The sequence below is a fragment of the Cokeromyces recurvatus genome, assembly GCF_025118155.1.
Source record: "Cokeromyces recurvatus strain NRRL 2243 chromosome Unknown BX663scaffold_3, whole genome shotgun sequence".
Classification (NCBI taxonomy): domain Eukaryota; kingdom Fungi; phylum Mucoromycota; class Mucoromycetes; order Mucorales; family Mucoraceae; genus Cokeromyces; species Cokeromyces recurvatus.
The window spans coordinates 1,352,090-1,370,095 of record NW_026251389.1 but is presented as its reverse complement, the minus strand read 5'-3'; the positions used below and the strand labels follow the sequence as shown (position 1 = coordinate 1,370,095).

The 18,006-nt window shown below is 31.3% G+C and overlaps 6 protein-coding genes across 6 annotated transcripts; 3 read left to right on the top strand and 3 right to left on the bottom strand.

The window, feature by feature from the left end:
• Window positions 1-471: 471 nt before the first annotated feature.
• Window positions 472-2,238, top strand: BX663DRAFT_497592 (uncharacterized protein). The gene is made up of 2 exons (XM_051525935.1): window positions 472-539; window positions 644-2,238. Exons 1-2 carry the CDS (start codon window positions 521-523, stop codon window positions 2,230-2,232), a joined length of 1,608 nt encoding a protein of 535 aa, XP_051386776.1. The 5' UTR covers window positions 472-520; the 3' UTR covers window positions 2,233-2,238.
• BX663DRAFT_497587 (uncharacterized protein) lies at window positions 2,195-4,240 on the bottom strand. The gene is made up of 4 exons (XM_051525934.1): window positions 4,173-4,240; window positions 2,512-3,977; window positions 2,319-2,438; window positions 2,195-2,217 (listed from the first exon to the last, which is right to left on the bottom strand). The coding sequence occupies exon 2, from the start codon at window positions 3,943-3,945 to the stop codon at window positions 2,689-2,691; it is 1,257 nt and encodes a 418-aa protein (XP_051386775.1). The 5' UTR covers window positions 3,946-3,977; window positions 4,173-4,240; the 3' UTR covers window positions 2,195-2,217; window positions 2,319-2,438; window positions 2,512-2,688.
• Window positions 4,241-4,263: 23 nt separating this feature from the next.
• Window positions 4,264-8,088, bottom strand: BX663DRAFT_497586 (uncharacterized protein). Its single transcript, XM_051525933.1, has 3 exons — window positions 6,663-8,088; window positions 4,834-6,584; window positions 4,264-4,739 (listed from the first exon to the last, which is right to left on the bottom strand). The coding sequence occupies exons 1-3, from the start codon at window positions 7,942-7,944 to the stop codon at window positions 4,320-4,322; spliced, it is 3,453 nt and encodes a 1,150-aa protein (XP_051386774.1). The 5' UTR covers window positions 7,945-8,088; the 3' UTR covers window positions 4,264-4,319.
• A 1,533-nt stretch (window positions 8,089-9,621) lies between these two features.
• BX663DRAFT_466989 (Lactonase, 7-bladed beta-propeller-domain-containing protein) lies at window positions 9,622-10,856 on the top strand (the record flags this gene model as incomplete). The annotated part of the gene is made up of 2 exons (XM_051524069.1): window positions 9,622-10,660; window positions 10,749-10,856. The coding sequence occupies exons 1-2, from the start codon at window positions 9,671-9,673 to the stop codon at window positions 10,854-10,856; spliced, it is 1,098 nt and encodes a 365-aa protein (XP_051386773.1). The 5' UTR covers window positions 9,622-9,670.
• On the bottom strand, window positions 10,852-12,844 carry BX663DRAFT_497579 (uncharacterized protein). Its single transcript, XM_051525932.1, has 9 exons — window positions 12,641-12,844; window positions 12,540-12,576; window positions 12,336-12,458; window positions 12,137-12,274; window positions 11,960-12,058; window positions 11,697-11,897; window positions 11,563-11,625; window positions 11,047-11,508; window positions 10,852-10,987 (listed from the first exon to the last, which is right to left on the bottom strand). The coding sequence occupies exons 1-9, from the start codon at window positions 12,790-12,792 to the stop codon at window positions 10,934-10,936; spliced, it is 1,329 nt and encodes a 442-aa protein (XP_051386772.1). The 5' UTR covers window positions 12,793-12,844; the 3' UTR covers window positions 10,852-10,933.
• A 2,725-nt stretch (window positions 12,845-15,569) lies between these two features.
• On the top strand, window positions 15,570-16,312 carry BX663DRAFT_466981 (uncharacterized protein; the record flags this gene model as incomplete). The annotated part of the gene is made up of 3 exons (XM_051524068.1): window positions 15,570-15,846; window positions 15,902-16,050; window positions 16,115-16,312. The coding sequence occupies 3 exons, from the start codon at window positions 15,570-15,572 to the stop codon at window positions 16,310-16,312; spliced, it is 624 nt and encodes a 207-aa protein (XP_051386771.1).
• Window positions 16,313-18,006: the final 1,694 nt, after the last annotated feature.

Below are 18,006 nucleotides of genomic sequence, written 5' to 3'. Positions count from 1 at the left end.
CATTTGTATATTTTGTAATAAAAGTTCGTTATATAAATATCTTTAATCACTATACAGGTTAAATAGTAGTATTTTAGCTGACACACTAATTTATACTATTGCTATTAAATAAATATTAAATTAAACTCATTACATATTACTATATCTTGTATTATTAAAATAATGACAAGACTATATATATTTTTGTTAGAAATAAGCATTGACTAATATTTAATAATATTCCCCAGTAATACAAAAATAATAATAATAATAATAGTAATAATAAAGAGATATAGTGCCAACATTTTGAAGACATGCCTTTTTGTTACTTTTTTATTTATCAACCTGAATAGCTAGCATTTGAGGTGTAAAGTCGAGACGAAAGCCATTATTTTAAGAAATAGTTTCAGGTACACAGAGGAAAAATGTTTCATAATTAGTTGATATAAATAATGCAGAAATTTGAATTTTCAAGTACAACTACATTTCTATTTTATTTGATTTTTCTTTCCCCTTTCCCTTTTTTTTTGTTTCATAAATAATGATAGTGAGTAGAATTGGTAAGTCATACAAAATAAGAATACATAATGAAGATATAATAGGGAGATTACTAAAAAGTATTGACATATATATATATATATATATATATATATATCACTTGTAGATGTTAAAAACAATCAATTAAAGCAAAGTAATATGTTATCCTCATTTTTAGATACGACAATGGAAAGTGAAAATACGACTGAAAATCCCCCTTCACACTCTGCAGAGGCATACTCTATCGCCAATCATGAAACACCTATTGACTTCTTTTTTAATCATAAATCTACTATAAAATTACCTAATGGATGGACGACACAGAGAAAAAGAGCATCTATATTTGAATTCGATACTAATATTCAAACCTTAAGTGAACTCTATTCAGCTCTCATGGACCTTCGAAACCAACTTCCAGATCCTGTGGCAAGTGAATTAGAAGCACCCTTTAAGCCAACTTTATTCACATTTGGATCTTCATCTTCATCGTGTTTTACAGAGAATAGCTTTTTCTCTTCAACAACAAGATCTGTTTACCACGATCTTCATAGCCCAACTATAACTTCATTACATAATAGCAATGTTGATAATAATAATGATGATGATGATCAAGAAGTAATCTATCAACGACTTGAGTGGACTTATCCTGACTTTATTTTTGATCTCTTGATAGATATTTATTTTAATTGCTGTATCTCACCCATACGTCTACAGTCTCGATTAGACAGATTTCAAAAGTTATCGATAAAGCAAAGAGCTTATCTATGTGCTATCTATGCTTATAGTTCATTACATGCCTTGATTTGTCATCCTGAGAGATTTAGTATGTATAGCCTTCTTATGCAGTCCTTAGCTAAAGATGCTTACAAGGTTGCCTTTGAACTTGTCGAATTTGATTCTATAGATGTCATCACAGTTGAAACACTTGTTATTATGTATCAATATTTAATGACATCTGGATACGAAGGAGAGGCGCGTAATTTGTTTTCCTTGGCTCAAAGACAAATGGAACTTTTATTATCATCATCATCATCATTTAATAAAGAAGACATAGATTTGCATCGACTCTTTGTCTGGATGACAGATTTAGATTGGTCGTTTGCTTTACTTTCAACGAATCAGTTTCATACTCATCAATCACCTACTACTATTCGATATTGTGATGTAAAAGCATCTTTAAAAAGGATTCAAACGAGAGACCATCATGCTAAAGAAGACGAACTCTCTATAAAGGCAGCCAAGTTCAGAATAAAAGGTTTACATATCCTCTTAGCCACTTCTTATGCAACGATAAAGGAAAATACGACTTTAGCCTCATCCTCAAATTTAAGTCATTCACATGAACGCTTAAATCGTTGGAGATCAAAGTATCTAAAGACATTTTTATATAAACGTCAACCGTCTTCTAATGAGTATACGCTTGAGGATCAGTTAGCGTTGAGACTTCATGCTCTCTATTTTACAAACATGTTGGGATTGCATCAGCAGCATATGTTGAAAGGATTTGAAGAAGATCAAACTAGATGGGGGTCTATCCTTGATAGACAACAAGAATGGACAGATTATTTTAATGACCAAGCCACAAATAAAGGGAATGAAAAAGTCGAACGAGGTCTTTATAGTAGTATGAATGCAGCTTATGGATTTATTCAAGTCATTCAACTTTTATTAAATGAAAAAGATTATTGTACTTTACCACAAGTAAGCAAAAAATAAACGCACACACACACACATATATATATATATGTATATCATCTTATTTATTTACTTATATATCTATCTATATATATATAACCAAAAAGTTGATCGATGTCTTATCAGTGGCTTGTACTGTCCTTTACTTTGGAAATAAAGTGATAATTTCAAATGAAGAAATGATACAGAAATCAAAAGAAGCTTTGTCATTTGTAGTAAAGGCCTTTCTAAATTCATATTATTCTATAATGGTTATTGAATGCCCAAGAATTGATAGATTTGTTAAAAAATGGAGCTTACTTATATCTCCCTTAGCATGAGAAGAGTATACAGACTATGTGAATTCCCTTCCCCCCTTTTTTTTTCTTTATATATAAATAGATAAATAAATAAATAAATAAATAAATATATATATATTTGCATGGATGTATGTATGTATATTAAACGCATTCCATATAATAGGCATATATATATATATTATGTTGAATTTGTCAATGTTGTTGAAGAAGCAGTTTTATAGATTGTTGAAGTTATTGAGAGAGCATGAATAGTTTCTTCGAGTAAACCAGTAATATGTTCAACTCCATGTCGTCTATTGCTATTAGCAATATTCTTTATAATTAGAAAACGCAAAATATCCAGTAAAACTTGAAGTCTTAATTGGATTTCATTAAGCCAAAGTTTCCAAAGATAAGAAAAAGAATATTTAGTGTTTATATCATGCTTAATTGTCAATTCTTGATTATGATGATTATGATGATGATTATTATAAATGCGTAATAGGATCGTAAGGATACCATCAGGTACTGATGAATCAACAGTGTAACGCAAATCACAAGGCTGCGTTATAAAGAAACGATGAACATGTGAATTTACAAACTGGTCTACATCACTTGATGAAAGTAAATCAGCTTGTATCAAGGCACATAAAAACTGAATTAAAAGGATAAATTCTCTACTTTTTTCTTTTAGGGCTGCATTCATTATTTTATCATCTATCATGATTCCAGGTAATTCAACAATGGGTAATAGGCGTTCAATATGATAGTCTTGATAAGAAAGGCGGATAGAGGTAAGTTGACGTTGAAGTTGCATGATTAATAAACGACAATGAGTTGACGAAAAGCAGGCATCATAAAATATGATGCTTAATGTTTCATGTAATACTGCTAAATAATCTGCCAACAGCACACATGTTAAGGATGATTCCTCTGGTTGCAGATGAAGTAATTTCCATTCACGATCATTAAGAAAAAGTTTTCTTTCAACAGAAGTTGACTTGTTGGTATTATCTATTGAATAATCACCCAAGTCAGGATCTAATAAGTGATGGTCAACAATGATCCTTAAAGTTTTATCTAACAAATAACTCAATGAATCATTTTTGTCTTGTGCTTGGATAACTCTGTCATTAATAGCGATAGCCATATGATTTGCGACAGATTGTAAGACAAAAGGATCAATAAGAAATCTATTACAATCTTGTTTGATTATTCCATGTCTTTCCAAGTAAGCCACTGCAGCATGAATCAAATGGTCAAAGGTGCTACAGACACTTTTCCCATGTTCTATCAGCAAGTCAATTTGATATTTTGATTGGAGTACTTGATGAGATAGGAGTCGACTTTTACGAGAACAAGCACCTAAATACCAAATATCTGGATATCTTAAATTTTCACTTATTTTTAAAATAAGTTCAAATGGTAATTGCTCAAACTTGTTGCCATTCGTCATTAGCGTAAAGAAGTTTCCCAATTGTTTCTCCTCTATAATTATATATAATATAATATAATATATAATATAATACGTATATATACAAATATATATACATATAAATATGAATATGTATATGTATATAAAAAGGAAAAAAAAAAGAAACAAAATAAAAAGGAGAGAGCAAAAAAGGGTAAAATAAGATGATGTGTGTTGTATAATGTTTATTAGTATTCTGCATAATTTACCAATAGAATCCTTTGTTTCTATAAAAGACCGATACAAATAAGAAATAAATAAATAAAAAAAAAAAAAAAATAAAATAAAAAAAGAAAGAAAGAGAGAGAAGAAAATGCATTTATTGTACAACAAGTCAAAAATATTTAACATAGATTCTAAGGTTTAATGCCTAAAGTTAATTTAATACCCATACTCATTAATTCAGTTGTAAGATATCTGAATACATAAGGAATAGCAATCAAATCAATGCCCTTTGCTGTACCACATGTCTTACATTCATATGTACGACGATTGCCTAAAGTTGACACTATCTTGGTACAAATGGGTGAAGCTAATGATCCACAAAGACGACATACATATGCTTGACTATAATCTGAACAGTTCATTAAACGATCTTGAAGAATGTAACTTGTACCATGTGCAATTAATGAATCACGTTCCATTTCACCGAGACGAATACCACCATGTCTCTTACGACCTTTAACAGGTTGCATAGTAAGGTTATGTACTGGACCGGTTGTACGGACTTGGAATTTATCATTCACCATGTGTCTAAGACGTTGATAATATACGACCTACAACAAAACAGATGTATAAATGTATGTACATGCTTGAGTCTTTTTTTCTTTTTCTTTCTATATCTTAACCAATTACTATAAATATACTTACACCAATATAAATATCCATCTTTAATTCTTCACCAGTAATACCAGAATACATTGCTTCATTACCATAATAGTTATAACCAGCCTTTCTTAATTGTTCTCCAAAGTAATCAGCTGCTGTGTTTTGTTCATTGAATTTAAATGGTGTACTATCCTGTGCAATACCATGAAGAGCACCTGCTTTACCAGCAATACTCTCAACAAACATACCAATTGTCATACGAGAGGGGAAAGCATGAGGGTTAATAATAATGTCAGGTTGCATACCTGATTCTGTAAATGGCATATCAATAGCTGGATATTTCTGTGAACAGACACCCTTTTGTCCGTGACGAGATGAGAATTTATCACCAATAACGGGGGAACGTGTGATACGAAGCTTGATATGAACTTTTTGAAGCTCACCATTACCTGAATCATCACCTAAAATACGGACTTCATCAACATAGGCATCTTCAGGTCCCTTGTATTTCTTGATGATATTTCTGCCTGTAGACTCATCAATATAAGAACAAATAGGATCATCAGCTACTAAATGGGCACCAATGTGTGGCAAACCATCATCTCCAAGCTTGTTACGATATTTCTTTCCTTTAACAGGGTCAAGACCAAATCTATATGTAATTGGTTCACCACGAGAACGCATACTGTTGAGATCAATTGTTTCTGCCTTATAAACTGTACCATAACCAAAACCACGCTCATGTGCTGACTTGTTCAAAATCATAGCATCTTCCATATCATAACCAGTATATGAAATAACAGCAACAATGGCATTATTACCTTGTGGCCAACCATCAAGACCGTAATGATTGTAAAGTTCGGTTCTCACAACAGGTGTTTGTGCAGATTGGATACGATACAACTTATTATCTGTACGATGATTGATAACAGTAGATGGTGTACCCATCGTTTGCTTACCCATTTGACATTGATACATATTACGAGGAGATTGGTTAAAATCAGAGAAAGGTGTTTGATTAGCAACAACACTAAGAATATGAGTGGGGGCAATTTCTTGATGAGTAGTTACACCAGGAACAACTTCATCATCCATACAGGCAATATCCATATAAACTTGTTCAAAGGTACCAATCATATCAGTCTTACCATTACCAAGATATTTCACGGGACGCATCATACGAGCCGGGCTAGAGAATAGATAAAGACCAGGATATTCACCACCATAAGTTTTAGGTACATTGGCAATTTCAAGATCGAAAGGAACTTTGTTTTCATTATTCACTCTCCATACCTTTAAGCTCTCAGCTGCCTTAGCAGCAGTAGCAGGTGTACACCAGCCAATAATCTTACCATCCAACATAACAACAATATCTCCAGGACGATTAATAGTGTGAAGGAAATTTTGAGATACACCAAGGGCTGTTAAAAGACGAGGAATATTTGCAACATCAAGAGGTTCGTTGATGACCTTACATTTGTGGGCTAAATGGTTCAAAAGACCACATGGTGCACCATCAGGAGTATGGACAGGACAAAGGAAACCCCAGGCTTCAGGAAGTAACTTACGAACTGATGTTGTTTTAAGCTCAGCAAAGAAAGCACCACGATGGATACAACGGAAATGAGATAAATAACGGAAAAAGTTAAGTTTTTCGGCAACAATAGTGAAACCAGAGAATTGTTGAAGATCCAAACCTGTCTTACTAACAAGATTACCTGTAGCTAAGAAATAAGCTAATTTGGGACCAATATCTGGATTTGATTTACGACAAGCATTCTGGAAATAAGTATCTATGTACATACAGATAGTATGTTAACAAATGATTCATTTATAGTGAATTCTTTTTTTTTTTTTGAATAGTAACTTACTGTTAAAGAAGTCAACTTTGGATGGATTTAATCTAATATCGTTACGGATCTGCATTCTAATACTATTCAAATAATCAAAAATCTTTTCTTTAAGAATCATATTGTAAAGGTGTCCGCCAAGAAGCACTTCTTGATGTTGAGGAGCATCTGGATTATCAGGAACACATTCACCAGAGACAACAGAGTAAAGTTTACGAATCATGAAGGCCAAAAGATTAAATTTATCACGATTGTCATCCATATGAACAAAAACGACTTTCTTAAGAAGTGCTTCACCTACTTCTTGATCAGTTAAATCTTCATCAAGCATCATAATGACTCTGAACTTTTCACCAATGTAACTTAAGCATTGTTCACGAGTAAAGAGAGAATAGATTTTGAAGGATCTCAAGAGTAATTCAATACGATCAGTTAAGAATGTATTTTGAAGATCGCCTTGGCATAGAGCATCAAAGATTTCTTTATCGGATGTATCTACTAAGGCCTTAAAGACAAGAACAGCAGGTAAAAGATATTCTTGCTTACGCCAGGCAAAACGGAACATAACATTACCATCTGTCAAATAATGAATTGTATTCGTTAAAGTTGTTTGATCACGACGAGCACAACGAATGGCACAACCATAAGTAGAGTAAGTAGGACCACGATTTTGGAATGAATTACGAACGATAGCAGTAACATGATTACGACGTGGGACAATCAAGAGACGAATTAACTTTTCAATACCGTTTACAATAAAATAACCACCCATTTCTTCAGATTCTTCATGATGAGCAATTAATTCTTTAGGGAACATTCCTCTAAGGTTACAACGATTAGAACGAACCATAATAGGGATCAAACCAAATTCTCGGTTTTCAGACTGAACAGGACCATTATTCACTTTCCAACAGATTTTGCCTTGAAGTCTACCACGATATGTAGTTAAACGTTCACGACATTCAGTAGGATAAATTCTTCTTTTGAGTGTTGTTGTATCTCTTTCACTAACCATAGGTTGATGCATCTTAACATCTTCAAGCCAAAATGTTAACTTGTTGCCAAGTGAGACACCTTTTGGATCTAAATTCTTGTCATTGTCCGCATTATCGAATACGGAAAATGTACCAATGTCCTTAATAGCATAGTCTAATAAACCTGGTTGTCCAAGACCAAATTCAGAAATGCTATTAAAGGATTCAAGGTGAGGTGCAACAACTTCTTGTAATGAAGGAGTTCCAAACTTCTCATTTGAGGGATTACGGAACATCTCCTCTCGTTCAAGTGTATTAAATTTCGACATTTTTATTTATCGTCTTTCTTTTTTTTTAATTCCTCCACTTTATATTGTTGTTGTCTTTCTTTATGCCTGTTGGGCGGATCGTTGAGGTTGTCTAGTTAAAAAAAAAGAATAGAAGACAATGTGCTTTTAATCAAACAAAAAAAAATTTCAACAAATAAAAAAAAAAAAAAAATGTGACTTATATTTTTATAGCCACTTTTGATTGAGTTTCAAATTATACTTTCTATAAACGGACTTCAAAACAGGTTCATGTCTGTTGTCTACAAGCTGGTTTAGAGCTTTAGATCTTTTAACCATACGTTGTAATACGTTAAGTCAAGAGCATAAATAATTAGTATATATATATATATATAAAAGAATACATATATTTAAGATATGATGAAAGTCAATACTTTTCAAATATTGAAAGATACAATCTAATTCGACCCTGTGTTGATGACAAATCAATTATTTGTGTGTTAATATATGAAGAACAATAACCTTAAGCAGTCTAAAAAAAAAAAGAAAGAAAGAAAGAAAAAACTTTACATGATATAGTGTTAGTTTATAGCAAGAATAGTATAAAGTTAATAGCTTTAATACTGAGTTTGGAAAACTGGATAATTAACTTCTATACCTGTTAAGGCATATATCATTCAATTGCTGCTGGATGAATTTTATTTACTTAGTATACCTAATGATATTGTTATTTCTTAAAATGAATTATGTATAAGTCATCTAAGCATTGATCTTAACGTATGACTATATACATTTTCACTATATTTATTGGTTCTTTTCTACATTAAAAATAAAAAAAAAGTAGTTGAATAAATCAATATTAAGTATTTAGTGAATTATACACTTTATTGATGATTGTATTGTTATATTCTATATCTTATAACATTTCTTAGTGTTTTAGTCTCAGTCAAAGAAGACCATAATGGGATTACTACTTACTTAGTCACCTTCCGAAGACTAGTAGAGAATATTATTAATAAACAACATAAACAGAGCTATTTCCTTTTTTTATTTCGACTATTCTTTAGTTTGATTAAATAATGCTATATCCTTGCCATGCCTCTCATCTTTGAGTATCTATAATATAACCTTTCTTTGTATTATCCATGAGTTAACTTTATGTATAAATTATTTATTTTTAATTAGTATATTTTTATTTACTCTTCTCAGCAATTGTATAATAAACAGCTTAATATATATTGTACGTGATAGACTAGATATGTTTAAAAATAAGATTTGACTACTTATTCTTTTTTTTTAAAAAAAAAATACAAAATATTACTAACAAAGAAAACCTATTAAGTAGTTTGGTGAGCTGCTAAAATTAAGTTAGGAAAATGAAATATGTTTAAGGAAGAAGCTCTTTAGACTCAAAAATTACTATTGATACATCTACTTAAATATCATAAAGATATTTCTACGACTTTATTATTAGACATTTAACTTTTCAATGATTAGAAGAAGAGCTCAATTTAATAGCTTTTTAAAGAATACATCGGAGATGAGAAGCTTTTTTTTTTTTTTTTTTTTTTTTTTTTTTTTTTACCGAACGCAGTAAAAAAAAAATACATATTTGTGTATATAAAGCAACTATATATTAAATCTCCGTAGGGGATACGCATTAAATTAGAAAAAACGCGGGAAAAGTTAGTTCTTTATTCTTTTTTGTTTTTATACACATTTTTTTTTTAATTTTTTTTTAGAAAAATAAAATAAAATAAATTAAGCAATGAACAAGAATATGTCTGTTTATGTCTCAGGCTATACAACTGATAAAAGTATCGGTATATATCAATACAACTTTGATTCATCAACAGGAGTTTTGACACCTAAAGGCTTAGCAGCAGAGGCTCTTCATCCTTCCTATTTTTGCCTTCATAAAAGTAACCAGCACATGTATGTTGTGAATGAAATTACTGGATTTCAAGGTCAAGAAACAGGTTCAGTCTCAAGTTATACACGAAACAAGGAGACTGGGGAGTTGAGGTTGATAAACCAACAGCCTTCAGGTGGTGAAGACCCTTGCTACGTTACCTGTGATGCTACTGGAAATTATATCTTGGTTGCTAATTACACAAGTGGCACAACTTCTGTCTTCCCCATCATTTCCCCAGGTTCCCCAGAATCTTCTATAGGCGAGGCAGTTTCGATATCTAATCATGCTGATTTATACCAGCCCTCTGGAGGTGTCCCTGCTCGTCAAGAAGGACCTCATGTTCATTCCATCGATCTTGACCCTATTACTCAACACTATGCATTCGCTAACGACCTAGGTTGTGATGTCCTGGCTACTTACAAATTTGATCGTCAACATACTGGGAAATTAACTCTTCATTCGACCTTTGAATTTCCTAAGGGCTCAGGCCCTCGTCATCTCAAGTTTGCACCTAACCATAATAACTTTTGTTATCTCGTGACTGAGCTCTCTAATGATGTCTATATGCTTGAGTTTGATTCTTATGAGGGTAAATTTCGAAAGATACAACAAATCTACGCATTACCTGAAGGTGAGAAGGAAAACCTAGGCTCTGAGATTGACATCACGCCCAACGGTAAATTTTTGTACGTATCTATGCGAGGTTATGATCTTATTACGATCTTTGAGATTGATGAAAGAACAGGTAAACTTTCTCTAGTCGGTCATCAAGATACAGGTGGTAAACATCCTCGTCATTTTACAATTGATCCTACAGGATCCTATTTATTAGTTGGAAATAAGGTAATATATATATATATATATGATATGATTGAATATGTATATGTATATATAGATATATAAAAGCCTCTAACATCTTTATATTATCAAGGATTCTGATAACATTGTTGTTTTCAAGATAAATCAAAAAACAGGCACATTAACACAGGTATCAAGTATTAAACATGTTCAACCTACTTGTATACAATTTTGGGAATAAATAAAAAGATGTATACATGTTTAATATTTATTTATTGCATATATACATATTTGTATGTATGGAGAAAAAAAAATAGACTAGTTTGTACTAGGTTGTTGAAATCCAAGTAATTCTTGCATACGTTGTTGTGTCTATATATTAAGCAAAGTGAATACTTTGTTTATGTTTAATTTTTCCTGACTATTTTTACCTTCGTGGTCAAGTAATGGAATACAGCTTCCTTCAACCAAGGTTGCTTATAAAAGTCAGATTGACGCAATTCTTCCAAATTAACCTCACTTTCACCCAAGATGACTTCCAAATCCCTTGCTTGACTTGCAATCCATTTATTGATAAAATCGACAGGTTCCTTTGAAAATTGTAATAAAAAGTCTCGTTTAATTTTACTGTTATTAATACTTTGAACACATTGAATAATTTTATCGTCTAAAGCATTGATTTCCTTCTGCGTTTGAGTGGATGATACGATATGCATCATTTTTTGACGAACAATACTGTCCAACTCGACTTCAATATCGTATACCTTTGATGACTGATGTAATGGCTTATCAACACGAATTGTATAATTAATAACAATAGGGTCAGGTCTACTTAAATGCTGAGAAATTAATTCTGGTAATTGAGAAAAGTGAAGTTGAGGAAATCCAAATATCTAAATTAAATGAATGAGCTTATCGTCATTCTTTATCTTTATATAATACTTTACCTGAGCTAAGCGATTATCACAACGAATAATTCTCTTATCTTCAGCATCTTGAAGTTTATGAGCCTAATGAGGGAGGGAGGTTTGTTTTTTTTTAATCACTTCTACATATTGGTAACTCTTATAAAACTACTTGCCTTACAGTAATTCCAAATCCCCATAACAATATGTGGTTTTGTTTCAATCTTTGCGTCTAATAAATCGGCCAAGACAGGGCTTAATTTAAATTTTGGAGGGTTATAATCAACATTCAAGATGATCTTTGCATTCACATTAACATCCCCTTTCCTCTTTATTTCAACAACATTAAACTCGGGTGAATTAGGTTGTTTTTGCCACTAAAATAATAATAATAATAATATTTGATTAATAGGAATTAGTAAAAGATGTATGTATTTACCTCAATGTAATTTCCTTCTGGATATAGATTTGGATCTCTATCTAATTCTACAGCAATTGAACGAAAGAAAGAGGTGATTTTTGGTGTAGATCGATTAGACTAAGCATTTAATTAGTATCAATATAAATGTGAAGAGAAAATAAAATAAAATAAAATAAAATAAAATAAAAAACTTACATCTAATAAACGACCTTCAATTCTAAGAGTCCAATTAGGAGTAATACCGTTGTTTAAGTCAAAAGTATTTTCTTGCTCTGTATGTACTGTTTGATCTGATGCTGTATTTGAAATGAAAAGACGAAGTGTATGAGGTACCTACAACAATGTTATTTATTTACACATTCTATCTTTATATAGATGTAGTGGTATTGCTAACCTTTGATGGTTTTCCAAGAGCTTCTTGAATATCTAATCTCTTCCTCATGATAGTCGCATCTAATTTTTTTTCAAATTCAACTAGCTCGCGATATAATTTTGATTCTGGAATGAACGTTTCAATCTGTAAAGGGGCAAAATAATAATAATAATATTAGAATTCCTGTTTTTATGTTTAAAGGAAAAAAATGAATATAGATCTAACCTGTGGTGGTACATTTTTATCTGTAGGCCTTTTCTTTCTAAATAGACATGTATTATTAATGAATAGATTAAATCTCTTTTTTTTTCAATTTAGAAATTTACTTGATGTGTTTAGGAAGCGTATCCACTTCACTAGGTCGTTTTCTGAATGGCATTGCATTTGGTGGCATTCCTTGAGGAGGCATCATATTTCCAGGTGGAGGCATAGTACCAGGATGTTGCTGATACACGTGAGATTGTGGTTGTGGTTGCATACAACTGTTTAAGAATAGAAATGTGTATATTTATATATGTGTATAAAAAAAAGGAAAGAAAAAACACAAATAAAAAAAATGAATATGCTTTAAAACGTGACGTGTCTTTTTTTCTTTTCTTTTTTTTTCTTCCTTTTTTTTTTTTTTTTTGCCTGATATGTCTGAGAGTTAGAGACTAAGTTTTTTTTTTAATATTATTTCTAGTTAAAGAAGAACCCAAAGAAAGCATTTGAATGAGTAGACTATTCTTTTAAAAGCTGATTTAATAAGATATTTCTTTAACTTGGTTAGATGATTTATCATTTTCCGTTAATTTTTGATACCCAAATATGGTGTATACTTTATTTTAATATTCTCCGATAGGAATTAGAAAGGGGAAAGATTGCAGTAGTCGTCTTATCAGCAGATATCAATAGCTTTGTATTGTCTACTACTCTATAAAAAAAAAGACAATTCAAATTATGCTTATTAAACGCGTCTATCATGTCAGTAATTAAATTTAAAAAATATGGTTATATTTAGTAGCCTTCTGAACCAACTAAGCAAATTTAGTAATTAAAAAACCCGCATTGATTTTACAGTGATTTACTTTTGAAAATCGAATGAAAATAGAGAAAATTTATTAGCAGTTAGGAAAAAAAAAAGTTGACAGTAGAATTATCATCAATCAAAAATACACCTATTTTTTTTAGAGAAGTTTTTAATACAGGAAAAAATATCTCGAAAGAGTCAACAATGCATATTTTTCCTGAGAGTTTTTTCAAATATGTGAGTTGGATCAAACTAAGGGTTAATGTATTATTTCCCAACTTTATAACATAAAAGCCTATTTAAATATATACTTTTTTATTGAGCAAAAAAAAAAACAGTACTTTTCTTGGTTCTCAAAGCAAACAAACTTTGATACTAACAGGATTAACCACGAGAAGGTGAAAGTACAACTAATCCCAAAAGGAAAGTAAGGAAATAGTTTAAAATAAATTTTTAAGAGCCTCTCTCCCGATAAAGCAATGGTAATACCATCACACAGTAAAGGGAAATTGGAGATCCAAGGAAAAAAAAATAAGACAGGTCAGGAAATGAAGTTATAAAATATGATAACATTAATACAAAAAAAAAAAATGAATAAAAAAGTTATATATTTTTTTTAGGTGGTTCGTAAGCATCACATTAAACAATAGCAATCTCGATAAGCAACTTACTGGTGAAAATTACAATCAGGTAATAATTCTCAGGTAAGCCAACTCTTGGAACATGTTTTAGTTGCGTCACGTATTAGAGATTCCGTCAAGCCTACAGAGATTGCTCACAATCGAACTATCCGTATACCTTACTTTTACCCTACAGTATAAAGATAGTGGTTGCCAAGATAAGAGAATAAATCAGCTTATCCCGGCCCGATCATGTTTGTTTGCAATGAAGAGAGTATTTGTAAGAAAAAGAAGAGAAAAAAGAATTAAAAATAACTGCATCTGTTGAACTAGAATAATACACTAATAAACTTTTAAATAATGACGTTTATTCTCATTACCCAATAGTATCTGAGGATTTTGGCAAACATGTAAGGGCTTTAATTTAACTCTCACTTTATCATTCTTTAACACTCCTAATGTTTTTTTTTTCTGGAAAACAAGGAGTTTCTGTTTGCTACTTTGTCTCGTCAATAAATACTATTATAGAGTTAAAACATTTATTTAAAAATATATTCCTGTTCGCTGACATTTTGTTATCTCCCGTTACCTTTGTATTTTATCTTATTCATTTTCAGTGTTGTTATGATTGTTGTCGTCTTTACAACAAAGTTAATAGAAATAAACCATCATTTATTAAATAATAAAGAAGGTTTTTTCAAATAAAACTAGTGTATTGTACTTCACAGCATAATATTCATTCTACATTCAGTTTTAATAAGCTTAAAAAATTCAATATGATTGTGAATGACTACAAAGGTGATCTAGACTGGATCAGTAACTCTAAGGTCCCAAAAGAAGTTATTCATTATTCTTTATTCTTAAGGAATAGAGAAATTGTAAGTGTAATGATATAGAAAGCTTATTACTATTATTATATATTAATTATAATGATATAGCCAAGCAAGGCTACTATTAAAGCAAATATAGCAAAATCATACTGTTTAAAGAAAGAACAATTAATACACAACAGTATTGTCATTATTGGAGATAATAATAGAATTACTGGTAGTAATTTTAATGCTAATGTAATTTTGCAAGCAACAACGTGTATTGTGAGTACGCTATACTTATTATTATTAGGAAACCCGTGGTAAATCTAAAAAAAAATGTTGTTTAGAAACACAAAAAAAAGAACATAGTAGCTATAAAAAAGAAAAAGTGAATGACAAAGTAAGGCAAAATATGATTAAAAAACTCTTTTATTGATTTTTTTAAGAGCTCTAGTGTTTGGAAGGATTGGTTAGAATTTTCAATCATGCATTCTTAGGAAAATTTAAAGGAATTTAAAAGAAATATCAAAAATATTCCAAATTTTGAAGAGAAAGATGAAGTAGCAATAGAATTCATCCAAGGAATATTTAACACTAGGTAAGAAATATACATAAATAAATTATAAAAATCTAATAATAATTTGTTATAATAGCTACAATTTATACAGGACAAAGCAGAATATTAAAGAGCTTGAATCAATATTCGATGATTTGTACATATACCCTATATTTAAAGATTACAGCCAATGCATTGTTTGAAACCAGATAAAAAAGTCAATCAGAGTTTATGGTTGGTGAAATATCATTGAAAGCAATGTCTACCCAATTGAATTCTGTAGGTTTGTATCGAGATGATGCAGGTCAATTCAAGGTAGATGGAATAATAACGCTCTATGGCATTCATCGCCTAGAGCTTTTATTACTTGAAACATCATCTCATTTTGGGTATACTGATCGCTCAAAGATATCATTGGACCACTATAAAGGGTTATTTGGAGCGTTATCAATGTTAAAAACGATTGCTGACACTTTTTATTTTGCCTCGATTGAACAGTTTGGTCAGATGAAGGTCTTCTTCACTCATGCTGCAGGTACAAATATATAATTATATTAAGTCTACTAAGATATTAACGGCTAAATGTCTAGAGAAAACTGTTTACTTATGGAGCCTTAGGTACGAGCATGAAGGAAGAGTTTATGAACTTTGGTTGGAGAAAATACTCCATCTGCAACCAGAGTTTGAAAAACGAGATGAAGAGTTGTTAAACATAATAAACTTTTATTGGTCAATGAAGGTAATTTCCACGAAAAAAAATGATATCTGTAATAATGAATAGTAATAATTTTATACTTTACCAGAGTTTACTTGAAGAAGCTACTGATAACATGATAAGACTTCAAGAAGAACACAAGAAAAAGCTTGTAGAATATCGTTTCTCCACCCCTCCATCAGAAATGCTGAAAACAATCGTGAACCCCAGCATATTAAAGCTAACAGAAGAAAGCAATAAAGCTGGGATGTATCTTCTTGGTCCCTTCTTCACAAATGCGAATTAGTGATTTTGTTGAAGAGTAAATATGTTTATTGAAATAAATACCAAAATAATTTTACAATCTGTCCATATCGTGACATCTTGGAAATTGTCTTTAAGAATGACGAATTTAACCTTTAAGAATAAGCAGAGTATTTATTTCTTCAAGAAAATATCAAAACCGAAAAGCCTAGACGGGTTACAAATTTCAGATACCAATTCTAAGCAAAGCAGCATTTGGGGGGGGAGGCGTTGTTGTTCCTAACTCACATATTTGAAAAAGCTCTCAGGAAAAATATACATTGCTGACTCTTTTGAGATATTTTTTCCTGTATTAAAAACTTCTCTAAAAAAATAGGTGTATTTTTGATTGATGATAATTCTACTGTTAACTTCTTTTTTTTCCTAACTGCTAATAAATTTTCTCTATTGGTAAAAAAATTTCTCTTGCCAAGATTACAAATTCTATTTTTATTTCCCAAATATTCTATTTTCAAACACAAATCATTGTAGACAATTAATATGCTGATAATATACAGACTACCCTTAATTTCTGTTATTGTTCCTTAACTTTTGTATCTGTTTCATATGTGCTTACAATGGTCTTATACACCTTTATCATGGCGAATAGCACAGGTGGTACCGATCCATAAGAAAGGTTCTAAAAGTGATGCAGGTAATTTTAGATTAATTGTTTGACTTCTATTTTTCATAGATTGTTAGAAACATGCCTATATCCTAGTCTGTTAGCTCAAAGACCTATTCTTTATATTGCTCAGGGTGTTTTTTTTTGTGAATCTCGTAATTCTGTTGATCAAGTTCAATGTCTTATTGAAATCTGCTCTATTTTTCGATGTAAACACAAATGCTTTCCTATACTGGCCTTTCTGGATATTAAATTGGCTTATGATATGGTTGATTGCTCTTATATATGGGGAGTACTACACTATTATCTCTGCCCTGCCTTACTTGGCGTTTTCAAAAATCTTTTCGATCTGGGTACAAATTGAAGTTTTATTTGATAATCGTGTTTCTCATCGTTTTTCACAAATCACTGGAGTACTTCAAGGATGAATCCTCTCACCCTTCCTTTATTCAATACTATGTCAATCAGCTTCCAGCTATTTTACGCTTACTACAACTCATTGACTACTCTATCTCCAGTGATATTATATCATGTCTAATACCTTCTCTTAACTGTTTACTATATACTGATGATGTTGTGCTTATAGCAGCTCCTGGGAACCTACACATAATATTGAACAAATGCGAAGATCACAGTTATTCCCTAGGATATTGATGGAACCCATTGAAAGGTGTCGTTGTTGCTCACTCAAATGATACACAATGCTATTAATTATATGGTGCTGATCTCCCTAAAGAAACATCCTTTTTATACCTCAGTGTTCCGCTGAAACCAAGTGGTCTACTTGACAGTGCTTCTCTAGTGCAACAAAATATTAACAAATCCTCTCTCACTATGAATCAACTAGCTGCCATTGGTATCAATTCTAAAGGTTTCCCGTCATTGCTTGCTTATCGGTTCTATAGCAAAATGGTTTGTTCTCAGTTAGAGTATAGCCCTGCTCATCAGCCCTCTTTCTGTTGCATTTGTTCAACGGTTGGAAACCACTCAAAATACATGTATTAGGCGTATCTTTGGTGGGCATTCTAGGTCGTCAGCTAAGGTCATGTTACATCTAGCTAACCCCCCATTTA